The 26,410-nt window shown below is 44.8% G+C and overlaps 1 protein-coding gene across 1 annotated transcript; it reads left to right on the top strand.

Annotated features, from left to right (window-relative positions):
• On the top strand, positions 1-26,290 carry RHBG (Rh family B glycoprotein). The gene is made up of 10 exons (XM_069951266.1): positions 1-235; positions 16,710-16,896; positions 19,298-19,448; positions 20,569-20,716; positions 20,836-21,002; positions 22,863-23,000; positions 23,449-23,582; positions 24,021-24,142; positions 24,418-24,491; positions 25,091-26,290. Exons 1-10 carry the CDS (start codon positions 58-60, stop codon positions 25,154-25,156), a joined length of 1,365 nt encoding a protein of 454 aa, XP_069807367.1. The 5' UTR covers positions 1-57; the 3' UTR covers positions 25,157-26,290.
• The last annotated feature ends 120 nt before the right edge of the window (positions 26,291-26,410 follow it).

The raw sequence follows: 26,410 nt of genomic DNA, 5'->3' as shown, positions 1-26,410 counted from the left end.
TCAGTCCTATGAAGCTTCACTTTCTGCCTCCTCTGCATCGCTCCTCTTCCAGCAACCATGGGCAGCCACTCCACCAACATGAGGGTCAAGCTGCCCCTCTTCTGCCTCCTGCTTGAAGCCATCACCATCATCCTTTTCGCCGTCTTTGTGCGCTACGACCATGAAACCGACGCCAAAGCGTGGCACCACGAAAACGTGTCCGACTACGAGAACGATTTCTACTATCGCTACCCCAGTAAGTACCAACATCCACTTTGTTATTTGGAATGGGTTATTATTCTTCCTCTTATCTGCTTGCTGTCAGTGAATGGAGACCTTGTTCTCACAACCGAGGATTCATCACACTTGTTGCATTTGTATTCAGTCCATGATTTATATTATATGCACCGATACACTGTAACGACATCTCAGAAGTGGGAAGAGATCAGCGCGGCTGCTGTAAAGCTCGGTCATGGTTGTCTGCACTGCATACAATAATACAGGGATTGTATCAGCCTATGGATGTAATAGGAATGATCCAATTCACTGACAGCAAGCAGAGCTCCTGTAAATGGGGAGAAGGTAATGCTTAAACATTCCAAGAAGTAGGAGTAAGCTTTACAGAAAACATGGAAACCCCCTAACACAGTATCATCAGGTTCATTCCTTCAGTGTTCCAATATTAAAGGGATTGTCCATGTTGTAGACACTCGTCCTCCAATGGGGGTCTCCTCAATCAACGCTTATTTTGAGGACAGTCATATCGATTTGTGATGACCACCATTCTCACTTTATTTTTTCACTCCTCTGCAAAAGTTTTTTTTTTATTTTAAGGAAAATCCCTTTAAGTTTCAGGACTGTTAGTGATCTAAATGGCCCTAGATTTTCTTAAGAATCAGTCTCGCAGGTGTAGATTGTGCCATATAGGATACTATAGTATGTGACTGGCCTCAGACTAAGGGGGAGCTGAAGCCCCATATTAATAATGATAACATTATATTAGGGAGCTGCTATCTAGGCTATTGGGGCACCCCCTATAGCAAGTATTATTGACCCCCCTCCCCCCACAGTATATTATTTCTGATCCCTGAAATATGGAAGCTTCTGGGTGACTCCTAGGATAGAACTCAGGGTTGGTGACCCAATGGGAAACATTCCAGTCTTGGTTCTATCTCAGACCCAGTGGGTTAATATCCGGTCTTGACCCAGTGGGATAATATCCGGTCTTGACCCAGTTGGATAATATCCGGTCTCGACCCAGTGGGATAATATCCGGTCTTGACCCAGTGGGATAATATCCGGTCTTGACCCAGTGGGATAATATCTGGTCTTGACCCAGTAGGATAATATCCAGTCTTGACCCAGTGGGATAATATCTGGTCTTGACCCACTGGGATAATATCCGGTCTTGACCCAGTGGGATAATATCCGGTTTTGACCCAGTGGGATAATATCTGGTCTTGAACCAGTGGGATAATATCCGGTCTTGACCCAGTGGGATAATATCCAGTCTTGACCCAGTGGGATAATATCTGGTCTTGACCCAGTGGGATAATATCTGGTCTTGACCCAGTTGGATAATATCCGGTCTTGACCCACTGGGATAATATCCAGTCTTGACCCAGTGGGATAATGTCCAGTTTAGAACTGGTGGGATAATAACCGGTCTTGACCCAGTGGAATAATATCCGGTCTTGACCCAGTTGGATAATATCCGGTCTCGACCCAGTGGGATAATATCCGGTCTTGACCCAGTGGGATAATATCTGGTCTTGACCCACTGGGATAATATCCGGTCTTGACCCAGTGGGATAATATCTGGTCTTGACCCAGTGGGATAATATCCAGTCTTGACTCAGTGGGATAATATCCAGTCTTGACCCAGTAGGATAATATCCAGTCTTGACCCAGTGGGATAATATCTGGTCTTGACCCACTGGGATAATATCCGGTCTTGACCCAGTGGGATAATATCCGGTTTTGACCCAGTGGGATAATATCTGGTCTTGAACCAGTGGGATAATATCCGGTCTTGACCCAGTGGGATAATATCCAGTCTTGACCCAGTGGGATAATATCTGGTCTTGACCCAGTGGGATAATATCTGGTCTTGACCCAGTGGGATAATATCCAGTCTTGACCCAGTGGGATAATATCCAGTCTTGACCCAGTGGGATAATAACCGGTCTTGACCCAGTGGGATAATAACCGGTCTTGACCCAGTGGTATAATATCTGGTCTTCACCCAGTGGGATAATATCTGGTCTTGACCCAGTGGGATAATATCTGGTCTTGACCCAGTGGGATAATATCTGGTCTTGACCCAGTGGGATAATATCCGGTCTCGACCCAGTGGGATAATATCCGGTCTTGACCCAGTGGGATAATATCTGGTCTTGACCCACTGGGATAATATCCGGTCTTGACCCAGTGGGATAATATCTGGTCTTGACCCAGTGGGATAATATCTGGTCTAGAACCAGTGCACTAGCATGCCCTGGATGACCCCTTGGAGTAGTATCCAGTGTTGTTGACCCAATAGGAAAGATCCTTTAGATCCAGGTCCAGTCTAGCACCAGTCTTGTTTGACCCAGTGGAATAATATCCAATCTTGACCCAATGGGATAATATCCAGCCGTCACCCTATGATATAGTATCCAGGTCTTCCTGACCTTATAGAATACTATTCAGTGCTGCCTAACCTCATGCGTTATGTCCATTTCTGGTGGATTCAGTGGGATACGGCCATGTGTATAACATGTGGTGTCACATCCACCCCCATGAAGCCTAATCGATTATTACATTGTAGTCAGCTGGAGGATCATGTAGTTGCTGATGGTCCCATGATCACTGGTGACCTCACAGTGACGATGGACTCACACATTATTTCAATGATGGCCTTGAGGTTAAGCAATCCCTTCTTGGTGACCGTGTTGCTGAGTATTAATTCCCAAGTACCATTGTAGTTATGTGTATGATCCCTGGTGGCTTGTGGTCAAATATCAACTTCTAATACACTATGGTTATGTATATGTTCCCTGGTGGCCATGTGGTTAAGTATCAATTGCTAGTGGGTACTGTGATTACATATATGATCCCTGGTGGCCCTGTGGCTGAAGGGGTTATGAAGCGTTAGAAAAACATGGTCACTTTCTTCCAGAGACAGCATCGCTCTTGTCTCCAGTTTGGGTGGGGTTTCTCAGCTCAGTTACATTAAAATAAATGGAGCTTAATAGCAAACCGCACCTGAGAAGAGAGACAAGAGTGGTGCCGTCTCTGGAAGAAATTGGCCATGTTTTTCTAACGCTGGATAGCCCCTTTAAGCTATGACTCCCTGGCAATCCCATGGTTAGTAATCAATATCAAGGTGGCACTGGATTATGTATGTGATCCCTACTGGCCCAATGGTGAAGCATCAATTTCTAAGTGGCATGGTGGTTATGTATATGATGCCTGGTGGTCCTGTGGCCAGGTATCAATTGCTAGCTGGCACTGTGGTTAGGTATATTATCCCTAGTGGTCTTGGGTTAAGAAACTTTCCATCAGGTACATTCACTTTAACATGACCCGAGACATTAATTTGCCGGATCTAACCTGTCAAATCCGGGACAGTCCAGGCAAAATCTGGACTGTTGGCTACTGTGGTTATGTATATAATCCCAGGTGGTCCTGAGGTTAAGCATCAATTCCCAGAAGGCACTGTGGCCAGTATTCATTCCTTAGTAGCCCTACAGTATGTTCAGTATTCATTCCTTAGTGGCCCTGTGGTCAGTATCCCTTCCCTGGTGGCCCTGTGGTCAGTATTTATTCCCCGGTAAGCTTGTGGTCAGTATCCATTCCCTGGTGGGCATGTGGTCAGTATGTATTCCCTGGTGGGCCTGTGGTCAATATCCATTCCTTTGTGAACCTGTGGTCGGTATCCATCCTGGTAGGCCTGTGGTCAGTATCCATTCCCTGGAGGGCCTGGGGTCAGTATCCATTCCCTGGAGGGCCTGGGGTCAGTATCCATTCCCTGGTGGGCCTGTGGTCAGTATCCATCCTGGTGCCCTGTGGTCAGCATCCATCTGGGTGGCCCTGTGGTCAGTATCCATCCTGGTGGCCCTTTGGTCAGTATCCATTCCCTGGAGGGCCTGTGGTCAGTATCCATTCCCTGGTGGGCCTGTGGTCAGTATCCATCCTGGTGCCCTGTGGTCAGTATCCATCCTGGTGCGCCTGTGGTCAGTATCCATCCTGGTGCGCCTGTGGTCAGTATCCATTCCCTGGTGGTCCTGGGGTCAGTATCCATCCTGGTGCCCTGTGGTCAGTATCCATCCTGGTGGCCTGTGGTCAGTATCCATCCTGGTGGCCTGTGGTCAGTATCCATCCTGGTGGCCCTGTGGTCAGTATCCATTCCCTGGTTGGCCTGTGGTCAGTATCCATTCCCTGGTGGGTCTGTGGTCAGTATCCATTCCCTGGAGGGCCTGTGGTCAGTATCTATTCCCTGGTGGGCCTGTGGTCAGTATCCATTCCCTGGAGGGTCTGTGGTCAGTATCTATTCCCTGGAGGGCCTGGAGTCAGTATCCATTCCCTGGTGGTCCTGGGGTCAGTATCCATCCTGGTGGCCTGGGGTCAGTATCCATCCTGGTGGCCCTGTGGTCAGTATCCATTCCCTGGTTGGCCTGTGGTCAGTATCCATTCCCTGGTGGGTCTGTGGTCAGTATCCATTCTCTGGTGGGCCTGTGGACCGTATCCATCCTGGTGGGCCTGTGGTCAGTATCCATTCTCTGGTGGGCCTGTGGTCAGTATCTATTCCCTGGTGGGCCTGTGGTCAGTATCCATCCTGGTGGGCCTGTGGTCAGTATCCATTCTCTGGTGGGCCTGTGGTCCGTATCCATCCTGGTGGGCCTGTGGTCAGTATTCATCCTGGTGGCCCTGTGGTCAGTATCCATTCTCTGGTGGGCCTGTGGGCCGTATCCATCCTGGTGGGCCTGTGGTCAGTATCCATTCCCTGGTGGGCCTGTGGTCAGTATCTATTCCCTGGTGGGCCTGTGGTCAGTATCCATCCTGGTGGGCCTGTGGAACCCCATCTTGTTAGACCTGTATTTTCGCTGTTTGTGCTGTGACCCTGTAGGTATCAGACAAATTCTCTCCAGGATTTGAGTATCACTCAGCAGGAAGAAGGTGAAGCGGCTGTCACGTTTGGCTGTCACGTTTGGCTGTCAGCCTGTCAGCCGGGAGGCCCGGAGTGATGAAAACACATGGGAGATCTCACAGACACTTTCTAGGTTCCCGACACAACCTGAAAAACCAGACCGGGCAATGAGGGCGGCAGAAGATGGAGGCGTCATGGGCGAGCTCCGCTCTCACACATCCACAGCTGCAGCATCTACCTCCGCTTGCTGTCAGTGAAGCATATTACTTGAATTCAATCATAAGATCACACAGCTGAGGGTTTGTTACAATGTATCACTGCACATATCTCTAAACAGATAGACGAGAATTCACTGACAACAAGCAGAGATCTAGGGGAACTGCAGTGAAAATTGTATTCAAATCAAGTGGTATCAGAAAATTATAAAGATTTGTAAATTACTTCCAGCCTTCCGGTACTTATCAGCTGCTGTATGTCCTGCAGGAAGTGGTGTATTCTCTCCAGTCTGACACAGTGCTCTCTGCTGCCACCTCTGTCCATGTCAGGAACTGTCCAGAGCAGCAGCAAATCCCCATAGAAAACCTCTCCTGCTCTGGACAGTTCCTGACATGGACAGAGGTGGCAGCAGAGAGCAATGTGTCAGACTGGAAAGAATATACTACTTCCTGCAGGACATACAGAAGCTGATAAGTACTGGAAGGCTGGAAGTAAATTACAAATCTATATAAGTTTCTGACACCAGTTGATTTAAAAACAAGTTTTTTTCTCCGGAGTTCCCCTTTTAAAATTTTAACCCTTAGACGACCCAGGGCGTATAGTTACGCCATGGAAGTCTGTCCCCAGACGACCTAGGGCGTAACTGTACGCCCTGGGTGTTTCTCCCGCTATGAAGCGCGCTCCGGAGCGGGGCGCGCTTCATAGCAGGTGGGGGCCGGCTGCAATCAGCAGCCGGGACCTCACCGGCAATGACACGCTGCAGCGATCGCGCTGCCGCGTGTCATTAACTCCTTAAACGCCGCAATCGCGGCGCGACCGCGGCGTTTAAGTGTAAGTGACAGGGGGAGTCCCCTGTCACTTACCGATCGGGACCCCCGCAGTGTGACTGCGGGGGTCCCGATCGGTAAAACGGGCCGCCGGAGGTCTCTCACCTGCCTCTGTGCGGTCCGATCGGCGATCTGCTACACTGAGCCTGCACAGGCAGGCTCAATGAGCAGAGCGCCGATAACACTGATCAATGCTGTGCCTTTGGCATAGCAATGATCAGTGTATAAATCAAACTAGTATATGTACAAGTCCCCCAAAGGGACTTCAAAAGTGTAAAAAAAAAAAAGTTAAAAACACTAACACACAACCCCAAAACTCCTCCCCCAATAAAAGTCTAAATCACCCCCCTTTCCCATTATATAAATAAAACATATAAAAATAAATAAACAAATAAACATATAATATACCGTAGCGTGCGTAATTGTCCGATCTATTAAAATATAACAAGCGTCATTGCGAACGGTAAACGGCGTACACGAAAAGAGGGAAAAAAGTGCACGGATTACCGATTTTATGTTACATTATATATATAAAAAAATTAATAAAAAGTGATCAAAACGTCCGATCTTCACAAATATGGTATTAATAAAAACTAGAGATCATGGCGGAAAAAATGACGCCCCATACAGCCCCGTAGGTGAAAAAATAAAACCGTTATAAGTGTCACAATAGTCCCATTTTATTTATAATTAATTGCCAAAAAAAAGGATTTCATTTAAAAAAAATATATAACATTAGAGAATCTGTGTAACCTGCATATGGTTGTGTTCGGACTGACCTATAGAGTAATAGTATCATGTCGCTGTTACCATATAGTGTATTACGTAGACACAGGAACCCCCCAAACCTTACCATATTGCATTCTTTTTTGCGATTTCACCAATTTATATCTTCATAAATAATATATTTGGAATTCCATCATACATGTTATGGTAAAATGAATGACGCCATTACACAGTACAACTATTCCTGTAACAAATAAGCACTTACATGGCCTGTAGATAGAAAACTGAGAGTGCTGGAGATCTTAGAAGGGGAGGAGGGAAAAACGAAAGCACTAAGATCAAAATTTGCGCGGTCCACTGGGTCATTTTGGGCCTGGTCCTCAATTAAAGAGATAAAACACAATGTACAAAGTGAAAACATCCCGACTAAAAGTTGTGAGCTGGTTTTATAGAGATTCCTTAGTCACGTGGCTGGGTGCCAACCAACATGGCTGCAATTACGGCTTTATACAGGGTGGCACCCAGCGTTCTCCTGGCTAGACCCTGGCGCCATGTTGTTTGCCACCCAGGGGCGGGTGGGTGGTCTATATACTGGGGTGGGTGATCTGTATACTGGGGGTGGGGGGTCTGTATTCTTGAAGTGGATGGTCTGTATACTGGGGGGGGGTAGTCTGTATACCAGGGGTGGGTAGTCTGTATACTGGGGGTGGGTGGTCTGTATACTGGGGGGTGGTCTGTATACTGGGGGTGGGTGGCCTGTATACTGGGGGGGGGCGGGTGGTCTGTATACTGGGGTGGGTAGTCTGTATACTGAGGTGGGTGGTCTTTATACTGGAGGTGGGTGGTCTGTATACTGGGGAAGGGGGGGTCTGTATTCTGGGGGTGGGGGGGTCTGTATACTGGGGGGTGGTCTGTATACTGGGGGTGGGTAGTCTGTATACTGGGGGGTGGTCTGTATACTGGGGAAGGGGGGTCTGTATTCTGGGGGTGGGGGGTCTGTATACTGGGGGTGGGTAGTCTGTATACTGGGGGGTGGTCTGTATACTGGGGGTAGGTGGCCTGTATACTGGGGGGGGCGGGTGGTCTGTATACTGGGGGTGGGTAGTCTGTAAACTGGCGGTGGGTAGTCTGTATACTGGGGGTGGGTAGTCTTTATACTGAGGGTGGGTAGTCTATACTGGGGTGGGTAGTCTGTATACTATGGGTGGGTAGTCTGTATACTGGAGGTGGGTGGTCTGTATACTGGAGGTGGGTGGTCTGTATACTGGGGGTGGGTAGTCTGTATACTGGCGGTGGGTGGTCTGTACACTGGGGGTAGGTGGTCTGTATACTGGGGATGGGTAGTCTGTATACTGGCAGTGGGTGGTCTGTATACTGGGGGTGGGTAGTCTGTATACTGGGGTGGGTAGTCTGTATACTGGGGGTGGGTAGTCTGTATACTGGGGGTGGGTAGTCTGTATACTGGCAATGGGTGGTCTGTATACTGGGGGTGGGTGGTCTGTATACTGGGGGTGGATATTCTGTATACTGGGGGGGTGGGTAGTCTGTATACTGGGGGTGGGTGGTCTGTATACTGGGGGTGGGTGGTCTGTATACTGGGGGTGGATATTCTGTATACTGGGGGGGTGGGTAGTCTGTATACTGGGGGTGGGTGGTCTGTATACTGGGGGTGGGTGGTCTGTATACTGGGGGTGGGTGGTCTGTATACTGGGGTGGGTAGTCTGTATACTGGGGGTGGGTAGTCTGTATACTGGGGGTGGGTGGTCTGTATACTGGGGGTGGGTGGTCTGTATACTGGGGATGTCATCACTTTAGGGTTCTATCTTGTAGCCATGTAGTCTAGACGGGTGATGAGGTGAGGAAATACCAGGGTGACGGCCATTGTCTCCATCAGTGCTGGATGCCGGGATATTAGGATGCCGGGATATTAGGATGCCGGGATATTAGGATGCCGGGATATTAGGATGCCAGGATATTAGGATGCCAGGATATTAGGATGCCAGGATGCCAGGATATTAGGATGCCAGGATATTAGGATGCCGGGATATTAGGATGCCGGGATATTAGGATGCCGGGATATTAGGATGCCAGGATATTAGGATGCCGGGATATTAGGATGCCGGGATATTAGGATGCCGGGATATTAGGATGCCGGGATATTAGGATGCCAGGATATTAGGATGCCAGGATATTAGGATGCCGGGATATTAGGATGCCGGGATATTAGGATGCCAGGATATTAGGATGCCAGGATATTAGGATGCCAGGATGCCAGGATATTAGGATGCCAGGATATTAGGATGCCGGGATATTAGGATGCCAGGATATTAGGATGCCAGGATATTAGGATGCCAGGATGCCAGGATATTAGGATGCCGGGATATTAGGATGCCAGGATATTAGGATGCCGGGATATTAGGATGCCGGGATATTAGGATGCCAGGATATTAGGATGCTGGGATATTAGGATGCCAGGATATTAGGATGCCAGGATATTAGGATGCAAGGATATTAGGATGCCAGGATATTAGGATGCCAGGATATTAGGATGCCAGGATATTAGGATGCCAGGATATTAGGATGCCAGGATATTAGGATGCCAGGATGCCAGGATATTAGGATGCCAGGATATTAGGATGCCAGGATATTAGGATGCCGGGATATTAGGATGCCAGGATGCCGGGATATTAGGATGCCAGGATGCCAGGATATTAGGATGCCAGGATATTAGGATGCCGGGATATTAGGATGCCAGGATGCCAGGATATTAGGATGCCAGGATATTAGGATGTCGGGATGCCGGGATATTAGGATGCCAGGATGCCAGGATATTAGGATGCCAGGATATTAGGATGCCGGGATATTAGGATGCCAGGATATTAGGATGCCAGGATATTAGGATGCCGGGATATTAGGATGCCAGGATGCCAGGATATTAGGATGCCAGGATATTAGGATGCCGGGATATTAGGATGCCAGGATATTAGGATGCCAGGATATTAGGATGCCAGGATGCCAGGATATTAGGATGCCGGGATATTAGGATGCCGGGATATTAGGATGCCAGGATATTAGGATGCCGGGATATTAGGATGCCGGGATATTAGGATGCCAGGATATTAGGATGCCGGGATATTAGGATGCCGGGATATTAGGATGCCAGGATATTAGGATGCCAGGATATTAGGATGCCAGGATATTAGGATGCAAGGATATTAGGATGCCAGGATATTAGGATGCCAGGATATTAGGATGCCAGGATATTAGGATGCCGGGATATTAGGATGCCAGGATGCCAGGATATTAGGATGCCAGGATATTAGGATGCCAGGATATTAGGATGCCGGGATATTAGGATGCCAGGATATTAGGATGCCGGGATGCCAGGATATTAGGATGCCAGGATATTAGGATGCCAGGATGCCAGGATATTAGGATGCCAGGATATTAGGATGCCGGGATATTAGGATGCCAGGATATTAGGATGCCAGGATATTAGGATGCCAGGATATTAGGATGCCAGGATGCCAGGATATTAGGATGCCAGGATATTAGGATGCCAGGATGCCAGGATATTAGGATGCCGGGATATTAGGATGCCGGGATATTAGGATGCCGGGATATTAGGATGCCAGGATATTAGGATGCTAGGATGCCAGGATATTAGGATGCCAGGATGCCAGGATATTAGGATGCCAGGATATTAGGATGCCGGGATATTAGGATGCCAGGATATTAGGATGCCGGGATATTAGGATGCCAGGATGCCAGGATATTAGGATGCCAGGATATTAGGATGCCAGGATATTAGGATGCCGGGATATTAGGATGCCGGGATATTAGGATGCCGGGATGCCAGGATATTAGGATGCCGGGATGCCAGGATATTAGGATGCCAGGATATTAGGATGTCGGGATGCCAGAATATTAGGATGCCAGGATATTAGGATGCCAGGATGCCAGGATATTAGGATGCCGGGATATTAGGATGCCAGGATATTAGGATGCCGGGATGCCAGGATATTAGGATGCCAGGATATTAGGATGCCAGGATGCCAGGATATTAGGATGCCAGGATATTAGGATGCCGGGATATTAGGATGCCGGGATGCCAGGATATTAGGATGCCGGGATATTTGGATGCCAGGATGCCAGGATATTAGGATGCCAGGATATTAGGATGCCAGGATGCCAGGATATTAGGATGCCGGGATATTAGGATGCCGGGATATTAGGATGCCGGGATATTAGGATGCTAGGATGCCAGGATATTAGGATGCCAGGATGCCAGGATATTAGGATGCCAGGATATTAGGATGCCAGGATATTAGGATGCCGGGATATTAGGATGCCAGGATATTAGGATGCCAGGATATTAGGATGCCGGGATATTAGGATGCCAGGATATTAGGATGCCGGGATATTAGGATGCCAGGATGCCAGGATATTAGGATGCCAGGATATTAGGATGCCAGGATATTAGGATGCCGGGATATTAGGATGCCAGGATATTAGGATGCCGGGATGCCAGGATATTAGGATGCCAGGATATTAGGATGCCGGGATGCCAGGATATTAGGATGCCAGGATATTAGGATGCCAGGATGCCAGGATATTAGGATGCCAGGATATTAGGATGCCGGGATATTAGGATGCCAGGATATTAGGATGCCGGGATGCCAGGATATTAGGATGCCAGGATATTAGGATGCCAGGATATTAGAATGCCAGGATATTAGGATGCCGGGATATTAGGATGCCGGGATGCCAGGATATTAGGATGCCAGGATATTAGGATGCCGGGATATTAGGATGCCAGGATATTAGGATGCCAGGATATTAGGATGCCAGGATGCCAGGATATTAGGATGCCAGGGTGAGAGATGAGTGGCACCACACCCAACATAATAGACAGGCAGGAGCAGGATCCATGACGCCAGCTGATGCCTATATATGCCACCCACCTGGCCCCGGCCTGTTCTGCCAGTCAGTATAGTAGGTGTATGGTGCCCCCTCACCCACCCGGCGCCATCCTCAGCTCAGGATCAGCACATATGACAGTATCACACATGATAGGCTTAGATACATCACGTGAGCAGAGAGTATCATATATGACAGGCCTAGATACATCACCTCATCTGACAGTATGATATATAATAAGCTTAGATACATCACCTCATCTGACAGTATGATATATAATAAGCTTAGATACATCACCTCATCTGACAGTATGATATATAATAAGCTTAGATACATCACCTCAGCAGACAGTATCATATATAATATGCTTAGGTACATCACCTCAGCTGACAGTATTGTGGTGTCCCACCACGGGTGTTGCTATTGGTTACACCCCTCGCAAAAGCCTGTACTTATTGTAAGTGGTGATGTAGTAGTGATAAAGTTTCGCCACAAGGTGTCGCTATTGTAAGTCTATGTACTTAGTTGCTGCACAGCTGAAGTATGGAAAGGGTTATTGTTTACCTAAATGTCACATGGATTTGTGAACCTATGAGAGTATTTTCTTCTCCTATCCTATCATCTCTCTCTTTACTTCTTCTTTATGCGCTCTTCAACCATTCACAGCGCACCTTACAGGGGCTGTAGATAGGAGGTCACGTGGGTAGAGGAAGTGTAGCCGCCTTTTGTATTGGACTTTGTAGGGGAAGGGCGCAAGCGAGAAGGCTTCCTACAGTGGTTACTTTGGGCGCTGGCCCTCTGCCTTCGTATTAGGTCTTTTGGTCACCAGACTCTGTAGAGCTAGGACACACCTAACGGTTTCTCTTCAAGTAACCTTACTTAGTACTATGCAGTGTTAAAACCTTTACAGGAAAGGACAAGTCAGAGATGATCTCAACCCACGCCGTGGACTAGGAGAGTCAAAGAGCAGGACAGTATCTACAAAAGCCAAAGAAAGCTAAGAACTGATCCGGATAGAGCAAAGTTGCTAGAAGCCTATGAACTCTATCTCAGAGCGCGGGTGTCAGCAGGAAATCCTCAGCATTCCGCTCATCCCAGGTAACAGGGTCTAGGGCCTGTGTCACCCTCTAGGACAGGTCCCCCGATACTGGTAGGGCAATAGGTGGTTCATTTCGACAAGAGTCGATGCACGGGCACAAGTATTCTTCTATCTCTACCTCATCCTCCAACATCCGGGCAGAGCACAGTACTACTTGGGTTGGGACTCTCACAACATTCTCCTCTCTGCTTCTCTAGATCATCTTTGTATCACCAAGATTCTATTGATGATAAAGAGACTCTGTGATCCTTCATCCTGCACCAACACAGTATACACCCCATCCTTGGGACATTTCCCCTTTCCGTGGGTGGCAGTGTAACCGGTCCTCTCCAATAACAGCAGGTGTGCCCCCATACCTGTGTGCCCAACCGGCACTGGCGTCACGACATGACATCACTGGGCCCGGCTATATCTCGGCCAACCACCATAGAGCTGGCGTCACACTTCTCCATCTAGCAAGTGACCGGCCGTACCACCTCCATACTAACGTGGGGGTGGCACACCACAGTATCATCTATGAAAGGCTTAGATACATAATCCCGTCTGACAGTAACATATATAATATACTTAGATACATCACCTCAACTGACAGTATCATATATCATAGGCTTAGATACATCACTTCATCAGACAGTGCCATATATTATAGGCTTAGCTACATCCCTTGAGCAGACAGTATCGCACATGGCTTAGATACGCAGTTTGGGCCCCTTCTGGTTGGTATTTCTCTCCTATATCATGTGATCTCCTGTGACCTCCTGATCTGGGTTATAGTTGAGATCCGGACATTTCATGCCTCATGGAGTCTAACAACCTGCTGTTCCGCATCACTGCAGAGCGGGGGAGAGGACATTACATGGGGAATCATTACAGGGACGGACACCGGGAACACGGCCGAGTCACTGCACCACACATAACAGGGTCCCCCATCCCGAGGGTGCAGCAGAACTACAACTCCCAGCATTCACGAACATCTGTATACTGCCATGTATGATAGCAGTTATAGTATCTTGTATATAGGGGCAGTATTATAGTAGTTATATTCTTGTATATAGGGGCAGTATTATAGCAGTTATATTCTTGTATATAGGAGCAGGATTATAGTAGTTATATTCTTGTATATAGGGGGCAGTATTATAGTAGTTATATTCTTGTATATAGGAGCAGTATTATAGTAGTTATATTCCTGTACATAGGAGCAGTATTATAGTAGTTATATTCCTGTATATAGGAGCAGTATTATAGTAGTTATATTCTTGTATATAGGAGCAGTATTATAGTAGTTATATTCCTGTACATAGGAGCAGTATTATAGTAGTTATATTCCAGTATATAGGGACAGTATTATAGTAGTTATATTCTTGTGTATAGGAGCGGTATTATAGTAGTTATATTCTTGCATATAGGAACAGTATTATAGTAGTTATATATGCACAAGCCAAAAAGACAGAAATGGCTGCACATCGCACCCATGACTGACACGAAAGCTTATTCAGCTACATTTAAAACCAACATCAGAAGTTAGTATATAATTTGGCCAAACCATATTGCCTCATGTACCACGTGCAGGTCTTCTGATACACATGAGTCCCTAACCAAAAACCATCACTGTGCCGGTCAGTGACCACAATCCCCACAAAACGTGCGCAAGCAGAGAAGGGGGGCCACGGATTGGCCCTGCAACCCCATTGTCACAGGACCAGACCCTAAAGGGCCCCCCCCCGGACCCTGCAGGCGCCACCGGCGGAAAAAGTGGACGCCAAGCAACACAAGTGTGAACAAGCTCTTACCTCTCTCCATTCCTCTGCAGGTAGAATGGGAGAATACTAGGAGATCCTCCCCTTATGTACACAGCTGCTTTCTGCTAATTTGGATCACATGGGTCTTACAAAGCACGAGTGCTAGCTACAATGAAAAAAGGGACAGAGTACATAAAATATGCACAAGCCAAAAAGACAGAAATGGCTGCACATCGCACCCATGGCTGACACGAAAGCTTATTCAGCTATATTTAAAACCAACATCAGAAGTTAGTATATAATTTGGCCAAACCATATTGCCTCATGTACCACGTGCAGGTCTTCTGATACACATGAGTCCCTAACCAAAAAACATCACTGTGCCGATGGCGCCTGCGGGGTTCAGGGGGGGGCCCTTTAGGGTCTGGTCCTGTGACAATGGGGTTGCAGGGCCATTCCGTGGCCCCCCTTCTCTGCTTGCGCACGTTTTGCGGGGATTGTGGACGCTGACCGTCACAGTGAGGTTTTTTTGTTAGGGACTGTGTATCAGAAGACCTGCACGTGGTACATGAGGCAATATGGTTTGGCCAAATTATATACTAACTTCTGATGTTGGTTTTAAATGTAGCTGAATAAGCTTCCGTGTCAGCCATGGGTGCGATGTGCAGCCATTTCTGTCTTTTTGGCTTGTGCATATTATAGTAGTTATATGCGGTTCAGGGAAGAAACAGAGTGCTGCACCTCACACCTATGGCTGATACTAGTGCCGCTAGGCTAAATAAAAAACACATCAGAATTTTGTGTATGAATTGATCAAGCCATACTGCCCCATGTACCTCGTGCCGGTATCTGATACACATGGGTCCCTACACTAAGTCCACACCGTGCCAGTCAGTGGCCACCAACCCCGCAGGCGTGCACAGTCAGGGAACGGGGACCATGGGACGGCCCTGTAACCCTTATGCCACAGGACCAGACCCAAAAACACCACACCAGAACCCGGCCAGCACCGCCGGCGGAGAAGGTCGCCCCCAAACAGCACAAGTCTGGATAAGGTATTGCGCTCACCATAGCTGCTGCAGACAGAATGGGAAAAGACAGGAGGGATTAAAACCATGTGCACTCAGGTGTCTCCTGCTAATTGCGGTCATGTGGGTCTCACCAGGAGGAGTGCAAAACACGGAGAAAGGAGAGAAACAAAATGCGGTTCAGGGAAGAAAAAGAGTGCTGCACCTCACCTCTCCTTGCTTTTGCCATTATAGTAGTTATATTCTTGCATATAGGAGCAGTATTATAGTAGTTATATTCTTGTATATAGGGGCAGTATTATAGTAGTTATATTCCTGTATATAGGAGCACTATTATAGTAGGTATATAACTGTATATAGGGAGCAGTATTATAGTAGTTATATTCTTGTATATAGGAGCAGTATTATAGTAGTTATATTCTTGTATATAGGAGGCAGTATTATAGTAGTTATATTCCTGTATATAGGAGCAGTATTATAGTAGGTATATTCCTGTATATAGGAGCACTATTATAGTAGGTATATAACTGTATATAGGGAGCAGTATTATAGTAGTTATATTCCTGTATATAGGAGCAGTATTATAGTAGGTATATTCCTGTATATAGGAGCACTATTATAGTAGGTATATAACTGTATATAGGGAGCAGTATTATAGTAGTTATATTCCAGTAATAGTAGTATTATAGTTTTAATTTTTCTGGAGAAGATGAAAAAATAAAAGCAGCTATATACATTACCCACCAATATAAAGTCATGACCATGTCTACTTCTTTATTCTATAGCTGTTCCTATATACTCTCTAAGCTGTGGCAGTAGCATAGAAGTAAAGGAATATATACAGATGCTTCGGACATAAATCTTCTCTTGCATTGATGACTTTTCTAATTTCCTTAATTCATAAATCAATGTTTTAATGGATTCCGCACTGGGATTACTTCGCCCTCTGTTGTTCCAGAACAGTAATTGCAGCAACTAGTTTTAGTTTTAATATTTTATATTTTCAATGGCTAATATTCGCCTTTTTTTTTTTTTTTTTTTTAGGTTTCCAAGATGTCCACACCATGATCTTCATTGGCTTCGGCTTTCTGATGACTTTCCTAAAGCTTTATGGTTTCAGCAGCGTGGCCTTCAACTTTCTGATCGCAGCCTTTGGTCTCCAGTGGTCTACACTCATCCAAGGCTTCTTCCACGGCTTCCATGATGGAAAAATCCATGTGGGGATCGAGAGGTGAGGATGTGGGTCACGGCCGTGATCATACCTGGTCACCTGAGACTGATCAATACATAGCTGGAACATAACAGAAACCTCTGCTGTTTGCTTTGTACCCATGCCCAATTTTCTTTTTCATGTCCTCTACAAAGATTTCAAAAAAACATATTTGGCAAGAGATAAAGCAGCAGATAGTTATAGTCCACTACAATATGCCTGAATTCACTCCATTTTATAGAATACGCTGTTTGAGAATTTGGCCACTTGGGGGCAGTGTTCCATTTGAACCTACAGTATAATCTTATAGATATCACTGACCATTCTAACCATCAGGACTTTACATGGTCTAATACACCTTGACTCTCCAGCTGTTGCAAAACTACAACTCCCATCATGCCTGGACAGCCAAAGCTAAAGCTTTGGCTGTCCAGGCATGATGGGAGTTGTAGTTTTGCAACAGCTGGAGGGCCGAAGGTTCCCCCTTCCTGGTCTAATACAGCATTGCTCAAAGACATAGGGGGGTATTTATCACACATGGTGTAAAGTGAGACGGGCTCAGTTGCCCCTAGCAACCAATCAGATTCCACCTTTCATTCCTCACAGACTCTTTGCAAAATGAAAGGTGGAATCTGATTGGTTGCTAGGGGCAACTGAGGCAGTCTCACTTTACACCATGTGTGATAAATCTCCCCCATAGTTGCGTTCTTCTAAAAACAGCGCCACCTGCTGTCTTCAGGTTATGTGTGATATTACAACTTGGCTCCATTCACTTCAATGTAACTGACTGCAATACCACACCCAAACTGAGGACAGGAGTGGCGCTGTTTCTGAAGGAAGCTATGTTTTTTTTGAATCTTAACCACTTTAGAGCAAAGAAAAGGACTTGCCATACCAAATGCTTAAAGGGGCCCTTTAAGGCAGATGTCACCTTTAATCCGCCCAAAGAAAAATTAATGAAAACATTTGGTGAACTGTAGCTGTAACTAGATTACACAATGCTTTGCCCCGGGCAGAATAGTCTTTGATCTGCATTTCATAATAGGATATAGCAACAGATGAATGGAATCCTGCAACCTCCACCCTTTCATTGCCGGGATATAATGAATTAGATTGAAACCAAGTAAAAAAAAAAATTCAAAAAAATTCCTGATAACTGTCCAATAAGATCGGGGCAAACCTGTAACTATACTTATGGGGGTGGTCAACCAATTATAGCTGTCAGACAAATGGAGAATAAGACTAGTATAATTCTATCCAAATGCATACTGAATACTATAGTGCCCAATAGAACCCAAACTGTGTCCTCATACAGTGCTTAAAGGGATTGTCCAGTCTAGGAAACCCATTTTCATACACCTTATTACAGAATTTTAAGCTTCTTTATTCTGGATACTGATTTCTTGGTCAGTGTGTAGAGCAGAGAGTGTCTCCTTACCTGTCCTGCATTACACAGACTGATATGTATGGACACTATGTAGTGCTTCATCTCCAGTCCTCCAGTACTTATCAGCTGCTGTATGTCCTGCAGGAAGTGGTGTATTCTTTCCAGTCTGACACAGTGCTCTCTGCTGCCACCTCTGTCCATGTCAGGAACTGTCCAGAGCAGGAGAGGTTTTCTATGGGGATTTGCTGCTGCTCTGGACAGTTCCTGACATGGACAGAGGTGGCAGCAGAGAGCAGTGTGGTAGGCTGGAGAGAATACACCACTTCCTGCAGGACATACAGCAGCTGATAAGTACTGGAAGACTGGAGATTTTTAAATAGAATCAAATTACAAATCTGTATAACTTTCTGAAACCAGTTCCCCTTTAAAACCCCTTTAATGCAAGTTTCCTACAGAAGGTAATTGAGGTTGGTGTGGTCTGGTCATGCTGCCGTTTGTCACCTCAGATCATAGGAGTATGCTGCCATTTTTGCCCCATGGTGGAGCAGAGTCTTTCTAAGGGGTTAATTTGATGGGTTGCCATGGGGATAGAGAGCACTCTCTCAGGTATAGTAATGGCTATCCTTGTGGCTTAGGGCCCTATTCCACGGGACGATTATCATTCGCATAATCGTTAACGATAAACGATCTCAAACGACCACTATTGCGAAAGACCTGAAATCGTTCACTCATATCCATGGAACGATAATCGTTACTTATGATCGTATTTGCGATAGTTTTTTCTTTGCTATTGCGTTCGTATCTACTGCGAACAACCGAACGACGTCTTTTTCAATGTGAACGATTTGCGAACGAGCAACGATAAAAATAGGTCCAGGTCTTATAAAGCGATCAACGATTTCTCGTTCAGTCGTTAATCGTTAACTGCTATTCAACCGAAAGATTATCGTTTAGGTTCGAACGATTTAACGATAATCTGAACGATAATCGTCCGGTGGGATAGGGCCCTTACTCTGTGTTCTTCTACCTTCTCAGTATGATCAATGCAGACTTCTGCACCGGAGCCGTCCTCATCTCCTTCGGAGCCATCCTCGGCAAGACAAGTCCGGTCCAGCTGATCGTCATGACTCTCTTTGAAGTTACTCTCTTTGGAATCAATGAGTATATTATTCTTAACGTTGTTGGGGTAAGTGACAGTATAGGAAGTGACAGTGGCCGTTCCGTTGGTGGACAGTACTGTAGGTCAGAGATGAAAGCCCACAGGGTCCTCCAAGGCCTGAAGCCTGAAGCATCTGACCATTAAGAGGTTAGAAAAACATGGCTGCTTTCTCCCAGAAACAGCGCCTCTCCTGTCCTCAGTTTGGGTGCGGTATTGCAGCTCAGTTTAATTGAAGTGAATGGAGCTGAACTGTAATACCACACACAACCTGAGGACAGGGGTGGCGCTGTTTTTATAACAAAGTAGCTGTGCTTATTCTAATCCTGGATAACTTTTAGTCAGATAAAAAAAAAAAGTCATCGAGATGTCATAAAAATGCATAGCCTCTAGGATTTGTGGCTCCTCCTCTTTTCCATATGACCCCTCCCCATTTCTGAGTGTGACTCCTCCCACCTTCTCTTCTTTCGTTTAGATTGTAAAGTGTCGCTGTCGTTAGTAAAAACTTTGTAAAAACTGATAAATCATAGAGCAATGTCAAAAGTTTTGAATGTACCGATTAGGAGAACGAGAGGGGAGAGGATTGCTTCAAGGGTGATCTTCTCCCGACTCTGTGTCATGTGATCAGTCAGGCTCCAGTTTGTTATCCTGATCGGTACAGGTCTGAACCCTCAGATTCAGACCGATCAAAACTTTTGACGTGTCTCTATGATATATCAAAATTTTTTACAAACTACAGGTACACTTAAATTTAAAGGGGTAATCCAGGATTAGAAATTATGCTCCATTTAGTTTAATAGGACGGAGCTGCAATACCACATCCAAGCTGAGGACAGGAGTGATGCTGTCACTGAAAATGAGTGGCCATGTTTTTCTAAGCCTGGATTACCCCTCTTAACTGATCATACTAGTATAAGAAGGTGCCAATCATCTCATGCCTGTGTGATGATGTCATCAGTCCTTATTTAGAGACCCGGAGACCTGCCTGTCCACCCCGAGTTGTGGTGCTAGGACATTCCCCACACTTCTAGTAGAAGAAGGAGGCCGCTATTATTGGATCCCAGCCACAATGCTAGGCCCAGACATAACAATGTGTGATAATATACCGCCATATCTGACATCTCCTTGTTGTGTGGATCACCACTGATAGGCTAAGGATGCCGGGGGCTCCATGACCATCCATACATTTGGAGCGTACTTTGGGCTGGTGGTATCCCGTGTGCTGTACAGGCCGGACCTGGGGAAGAGTCGTAATCGGGAAGGATCGGTCTATCACTCGGACCTCTTTGCCATGATCGGTATGTAGCCATCACTACCTATCACAGTACATAGTAATACAGTGTGAGCTATAGCCCTGACTACTGCTCCTAATCTCCAGCCATATCTATATAGATCACTTTAATAATTCCCTATCCAGGAACCATCTATTTGTGGATGTTCTGGCCGAGCTTCAATTCTGCTGTAACGGCCCATGGAGATGACCAACACCGCACAGTGCTGAACACCTACTACTCCCTGGCTGCCTGCACACTGGCCACATTCGCCATGTCATCTCTGCTGAATGGTGAAGGAAAGCTGGATATGGTAAGCAATGGTGATACGGATGTTATCCATCACTGTATCCTCTGCACACTACAAGGAGGCAACTCCTGTAATAAATGTCAGCCCCTGGTGAGTATTGTATTATGTAAGAGAACAAGAAATGTCCACAGCCTAATGGTTATGCATCAATAAGAATATAACTACTATAATCCACGACATGGAGAGAGAGGAGCGGCCGCACATCCCATCTATGGCTGATACTAATGCCGCTAGGCCTATTTTAAAATGCAGGGAAGGGAGGACATGGAATGGCCCTGCAACCCCAATGTCACAGGACCAAACCCAAAGTGCCCCCCCAAAACCCGGCCGGCACCACCTGCCCCCAAACAACACAAGTATGAATGTGGTATTGCACTCACCAATGCTGCTGCAAACATGTGCATGTGCACACTTTGCGGGGTTGGCGGTCACTGACCAACACGGTGTGGAGTTAACGTAGGGAACCGTGTGAACCAGGGGACCTACACGTGGTACACGGGGCTGTTATGGTTTGATCAAATTATATACAGACACTCTGGTGTTGACTTTTAAAATAGGCCTAGCGGCATTAGTATCAGCCATAGATGGGATGTGCAGCCGTTCCTCTCTCTCCATGTCATAACTACTATAATACTGCTCCTATACACAAGAATATAACTACTATAATACTGCTCCTATATACAGTAATATAACTACTATAATACTGCTCCTATATACAGGAATATAACTCCTATAATACTGCCACTATATACAAGAATATAACTACTATAATACTGCTCCTATATACAGGGATATAACTACTATAATACTGATCCTATATACAGGAATATAACTACTATAACACTGATCCTATATACAGGGATATAACTACTATAATACTGCTCCTATACACAAGAATATAACTACTATAATACTGCTCCTATATACAAGAATATAACTACTATAATACTGTTCCTATATACAGGAATATAACTCCTATAATACTGCCACTATATACAAGAATATAACTACTATAATACTGCTCCTATATACAGGGATATAACTACTATAATACTGCTCCTATATACAGGAATATAACTACTATAATACTGATCCTATATACAGAGATATAACTACTATAATACTGATCCTATATACAGAGATATAACTACTATAATACTGATCCTATATACAGGGATATAACTACTATAATACTGCCCCCTATATACAAGAATATAACTACTATAATACTGCTCCTATATACAAGAATATAACTACTATAATACTGCCTCCTATATACAGGAATATAACTACTATAATACTGCTCCTATATACAGGAATATAACTACTATAATACTGCTCCTATATACAGAATAATAACTACTATAATACTGCTCCTATATACAGGAATATAACTACTATAATACTGCCCCATATATACAGGAATATAACTACTATAATACTGCTCCTATATACAGGAATATAACTACTATAATACTGCTCCTATATACAAGAATATAACTACTATAATACTGCCTCCTATATACAAGAATATAACTACTATAATACTGCTCCTATATACAAGAATATAACTACTATAATACTGCTCCTATATACAAGAATATAACTACTATAATACTGCTCCTATATACAATAATATAACTACTATAATACTGCTCCTATATACAGGAATATAACTACTATAATACTGCTCCTAGATACAAGAATATAACTACTATAATACTGCTCTTATATACAAGAATATAACTACTATAATACTGCTCCTATATACAGGAATATAACTACTATAATACTGCCTCCTGTGTAATACAATAGCACATAGACTATCACTTTCCTATACATTGTCCTGTCTCCTCCCTATAGGTGCACATACAGAATGCGGCCCTGGCAGGCGGTGTAGCGGTGGGAACCTCTGCAGAGATGATGCTCACTCCCTTCGGTGCTATGATCGCTGGCTCTCTGGCCGGTATCATCTCCACTGTGGGATACAAATATTTGACGGTGAGTAATGTGGTTGCTATTATATCCTCCAGCTGTAATATAGAGCGTAGCCACTAGAGGGCGCCAAAGCTCTATCACTACTATATTTTGGTTGTGACTGGCAGATAGAGTGACTCATGGGTTCATACACCTGGGGCTCTCCAGGTGGCTTTTTAAACCACAACTCCCAGCATGCCCTGACAGTTGTAGGCATTCAGAGCCTGCTGGGAGTTGTGGTGGAGAGCTACAAGTTGGAGAACATTTGCTTATTATTTACAGCTTAATAAAGCATCAGTAGTGAGGTAACAGCAGTAAGGGATGATGTGGAGGAGTCTCCTGATATAGCTCCTCTATTACCCACATATAACAGGCGGTATCCCTCCTATATACCGGGATATAACACACTCCCCTCTGCTACACCTGTATATTAGTGGTGATGCCATTACTGCTATGTTATTCTCCTACACAGCCCATACTGGACTCCAAGCTGAAGATTCAGGACACGTGCGGGGTCCACAACTTACATGGTATGCCCGGCGTCCTAGGGGCTATGATAGGAAGTATAGTGGCATTTGCTGCAACTGCTGATGTCTATGGGGGTGGGTAAGTGATTCTATCTATCTATCTATCTATCTATCTCCTATCTATCTATCTATCTATCTCCTATCTATCTATCTATCTATCTATCTATCTCCTATCTATCTATCTCCTATCTATCTATCTATCCATCTATCTATCTATCTATCTATCTTCTATCTATCTATCTATCTATCTATCTATCTCCGATCTATCTATCTATCTATCTATCTATCTATCTATCTATCTATCTATCTCCTATCTATCTATCTATCTATCTATCTATCTCCTATCTATCTATCTATCTATCTCCTATCCATCTATCTATCTATCTATCTATCTCCTATCCATCTATCTATCTATCTATCTATCTATCTTCTATCTATCTATCTATCTATCTATCTATCTATCTCCGATCTATCTATCTACTTAAATTGTACAAACCGTTTCCATTTTATCCCCCAGTATGAGTGACGTCTTCCCATTGATCGCTGACACATCCCGCACTGCCCACTCTCAGGCCATCTATCAGGGTTTGGCCCTCTTGGTAGCCCTGGGGTTTGCTGTGGTTGGAGGAACCATTGTAGGTGAGTTACTGGGGGGGACCTAATAGATCATCAATTCTAGGGGGGACAAACCCCAGCAATGATCACAACTGGACTTACATATATAATGTAATATAATATATTCCACATTCCACCACTAGATGGCGCTGTTCTTCCATAAATATTACCATCAGGGAGATCTACTATATACACTGCTTGTTTATTACTAGTGATTGATTCTATGTCTTGTGTCCTGCATCAAGATTCCTCCATTATATATATTCTCATGTATACATTCTCTATTTCTGTGGCGGCAGGGTTCATAATGAAGTTACCCATCTTCGGCGCTCCATCAGATGCTGAATGTTTCGATGATTCACTGTACTGGGAGGTAAGTCCTGAAGGATGAACAGTGTCTATTCAGTGTCCAATGATGATCGGCCTCTCTACAGCCAGCCCCCTTCTCCATACTGATGGGGGCAACTACCCCAAAACAGATGGGTAACCTCTTCTTCTGGGCAGTTGTCTGGCCGCCCTTATTAAATCCCCAGTCATGTCATAAGGCTTCTTAAACATTGTCAAACATTGACTTAAAGGGAAAGCTACCTCCACAAGTTGGCATCAGAGAGCTGCTATGTATCCTTCTTCCAAGTGGAGCATGAATGGTCTTTAAGTCTCTATAAACCTTTATGGCTTTCTATTTGGGAAGAAACGTTGCCCCTTCGGATCAACACAGATCTACAACATGGCCAAGTCAAAGTCTACACCACTAGTCCCACTTGGTCATTGTGTTTTTTATATAAGTGACATAAGAATTTCCATTGAGGATGTAAATTTGTGGCTGGCTCCTGCTTTTGGCCTATGTCAATTGCAGTTTCACTAACCACCAGTAGATGGCAGCAAAGTTCTTTGAGGATTTGAAAAAAAAATAGTTCAATAACAATTTCAGCTCTGCTTCATCTAAACTTATACATTTGAAATTCATTTCAGGTTCCTGAAGAAACAGGTCACGTGTCCGTGCACACTGACGATCCTGAACAACAGACACAAGCGTAATTTTACCTGGGTACCTATGATCTATTACCTGTGGGCTGAATCCGAGAGACTCCACTGGGGGCAACACATTTACCTTCACAGTGGACAATCCACCAACATTAAAGACGATGCCGCCAAACGTGACCATAGAAGTCATAACTGTAAGGTGGCACAGAGGAAACCGGCCTCCATGTGGTAAAACCTCCGGGAATTTACCTGAGCCCTTTTTTTTCTGGAAAGGTCAAACTGATGGTCATTTAAAGGGGGGAAAAGAAAAATATTTTTTACACATTTATCTTGTATTTTATTTTTCATACATTGTTTGAAGCAGAAGATGCATGTTATGTTTTATATTAAAAATAGTAAAGTATAGGCACATGTGATATTATAAGTAATATAAAACTGTATAGCCATATCTTCCCCCCCCCCCCCTCATATGGTATACACAGAACTAAAGGAGGCCTCCTCTATTTAATATATTGACGTTTATATATAGAGAGAAAACAAATATACTCTGAAAATGGTGAAAATGAGTAATTTTATTATTTTTACTCTACTTAGTACTTTGAGTGCACAAGGGTGTATTTCTATAAATGTGTCTTTGGTCCTTTCACACCTTATTATCCCTGGTAGACAAGTGAATTCTGTAAGAAATAGAGTGAAGGGGTCAGAGAATCTTCATGGCTTATTTAGATAAAACATAACCTCATCCACATCCAGTCCACAACATTACACCCCTGTGCACTCAGAGTACTGAGATATCCATCCAATACCCACTAACTGCCAGGCCTGATTCTACTTAACTCTTTGTAGATGTTGTTTGTTTTATTATGATGTTTGGAGCATATATAATAGAGGGGACCGTAGGCAACACGATGAAGCACTTATTACTAACTCAAACAATGGGTTGTCAGGCTCCGCCCCCATAATCCATAAATAAGATTTAGAATGGGAGGGTCTTGACACTCGTGGATGGGATGACCCTATAGATGTACTCGCCACTCACATACATTTCTGCATTTTCTGCACAAGTATTTTCCCAGGAACATTTGCCTGCAGCAAAGGATTCTGGGTAAAGCAAGGTGACAGTGCAGTCTAAAGTCAGTATTGGTCTACAGTGAAGGTATCTCTACATATTATTGAGGCCTGGAGGAGACTGTGTAACGTACGGCAGCTGATTCCCTTATGTATCTGATTCTACTAATTTTTTTGTCACATTGTCATTGTTCATATCAGAATAACATGTTCTTATAAGAATAAAGTCATTAATAACAA

The sequence above is a fragment of the Dendropsophus ebraccatus genome, chromosome 13 (genome assembly GCF_027789765.1).
Source record: "Dendropsophus ebraccatus isolate aDenEbr1 chromosome 13, aDenEbr1.pat, whole genome shotgun sequence".
NCBI lineage: Eukaryota > Metazoa > Chordata > Amphibia > Anura > Hylidae > Dendropsophus > Dendropsophus ebraccatus.
This window is presented reverse-complemented; position numbering and strand designations above follow the sequence as displayed.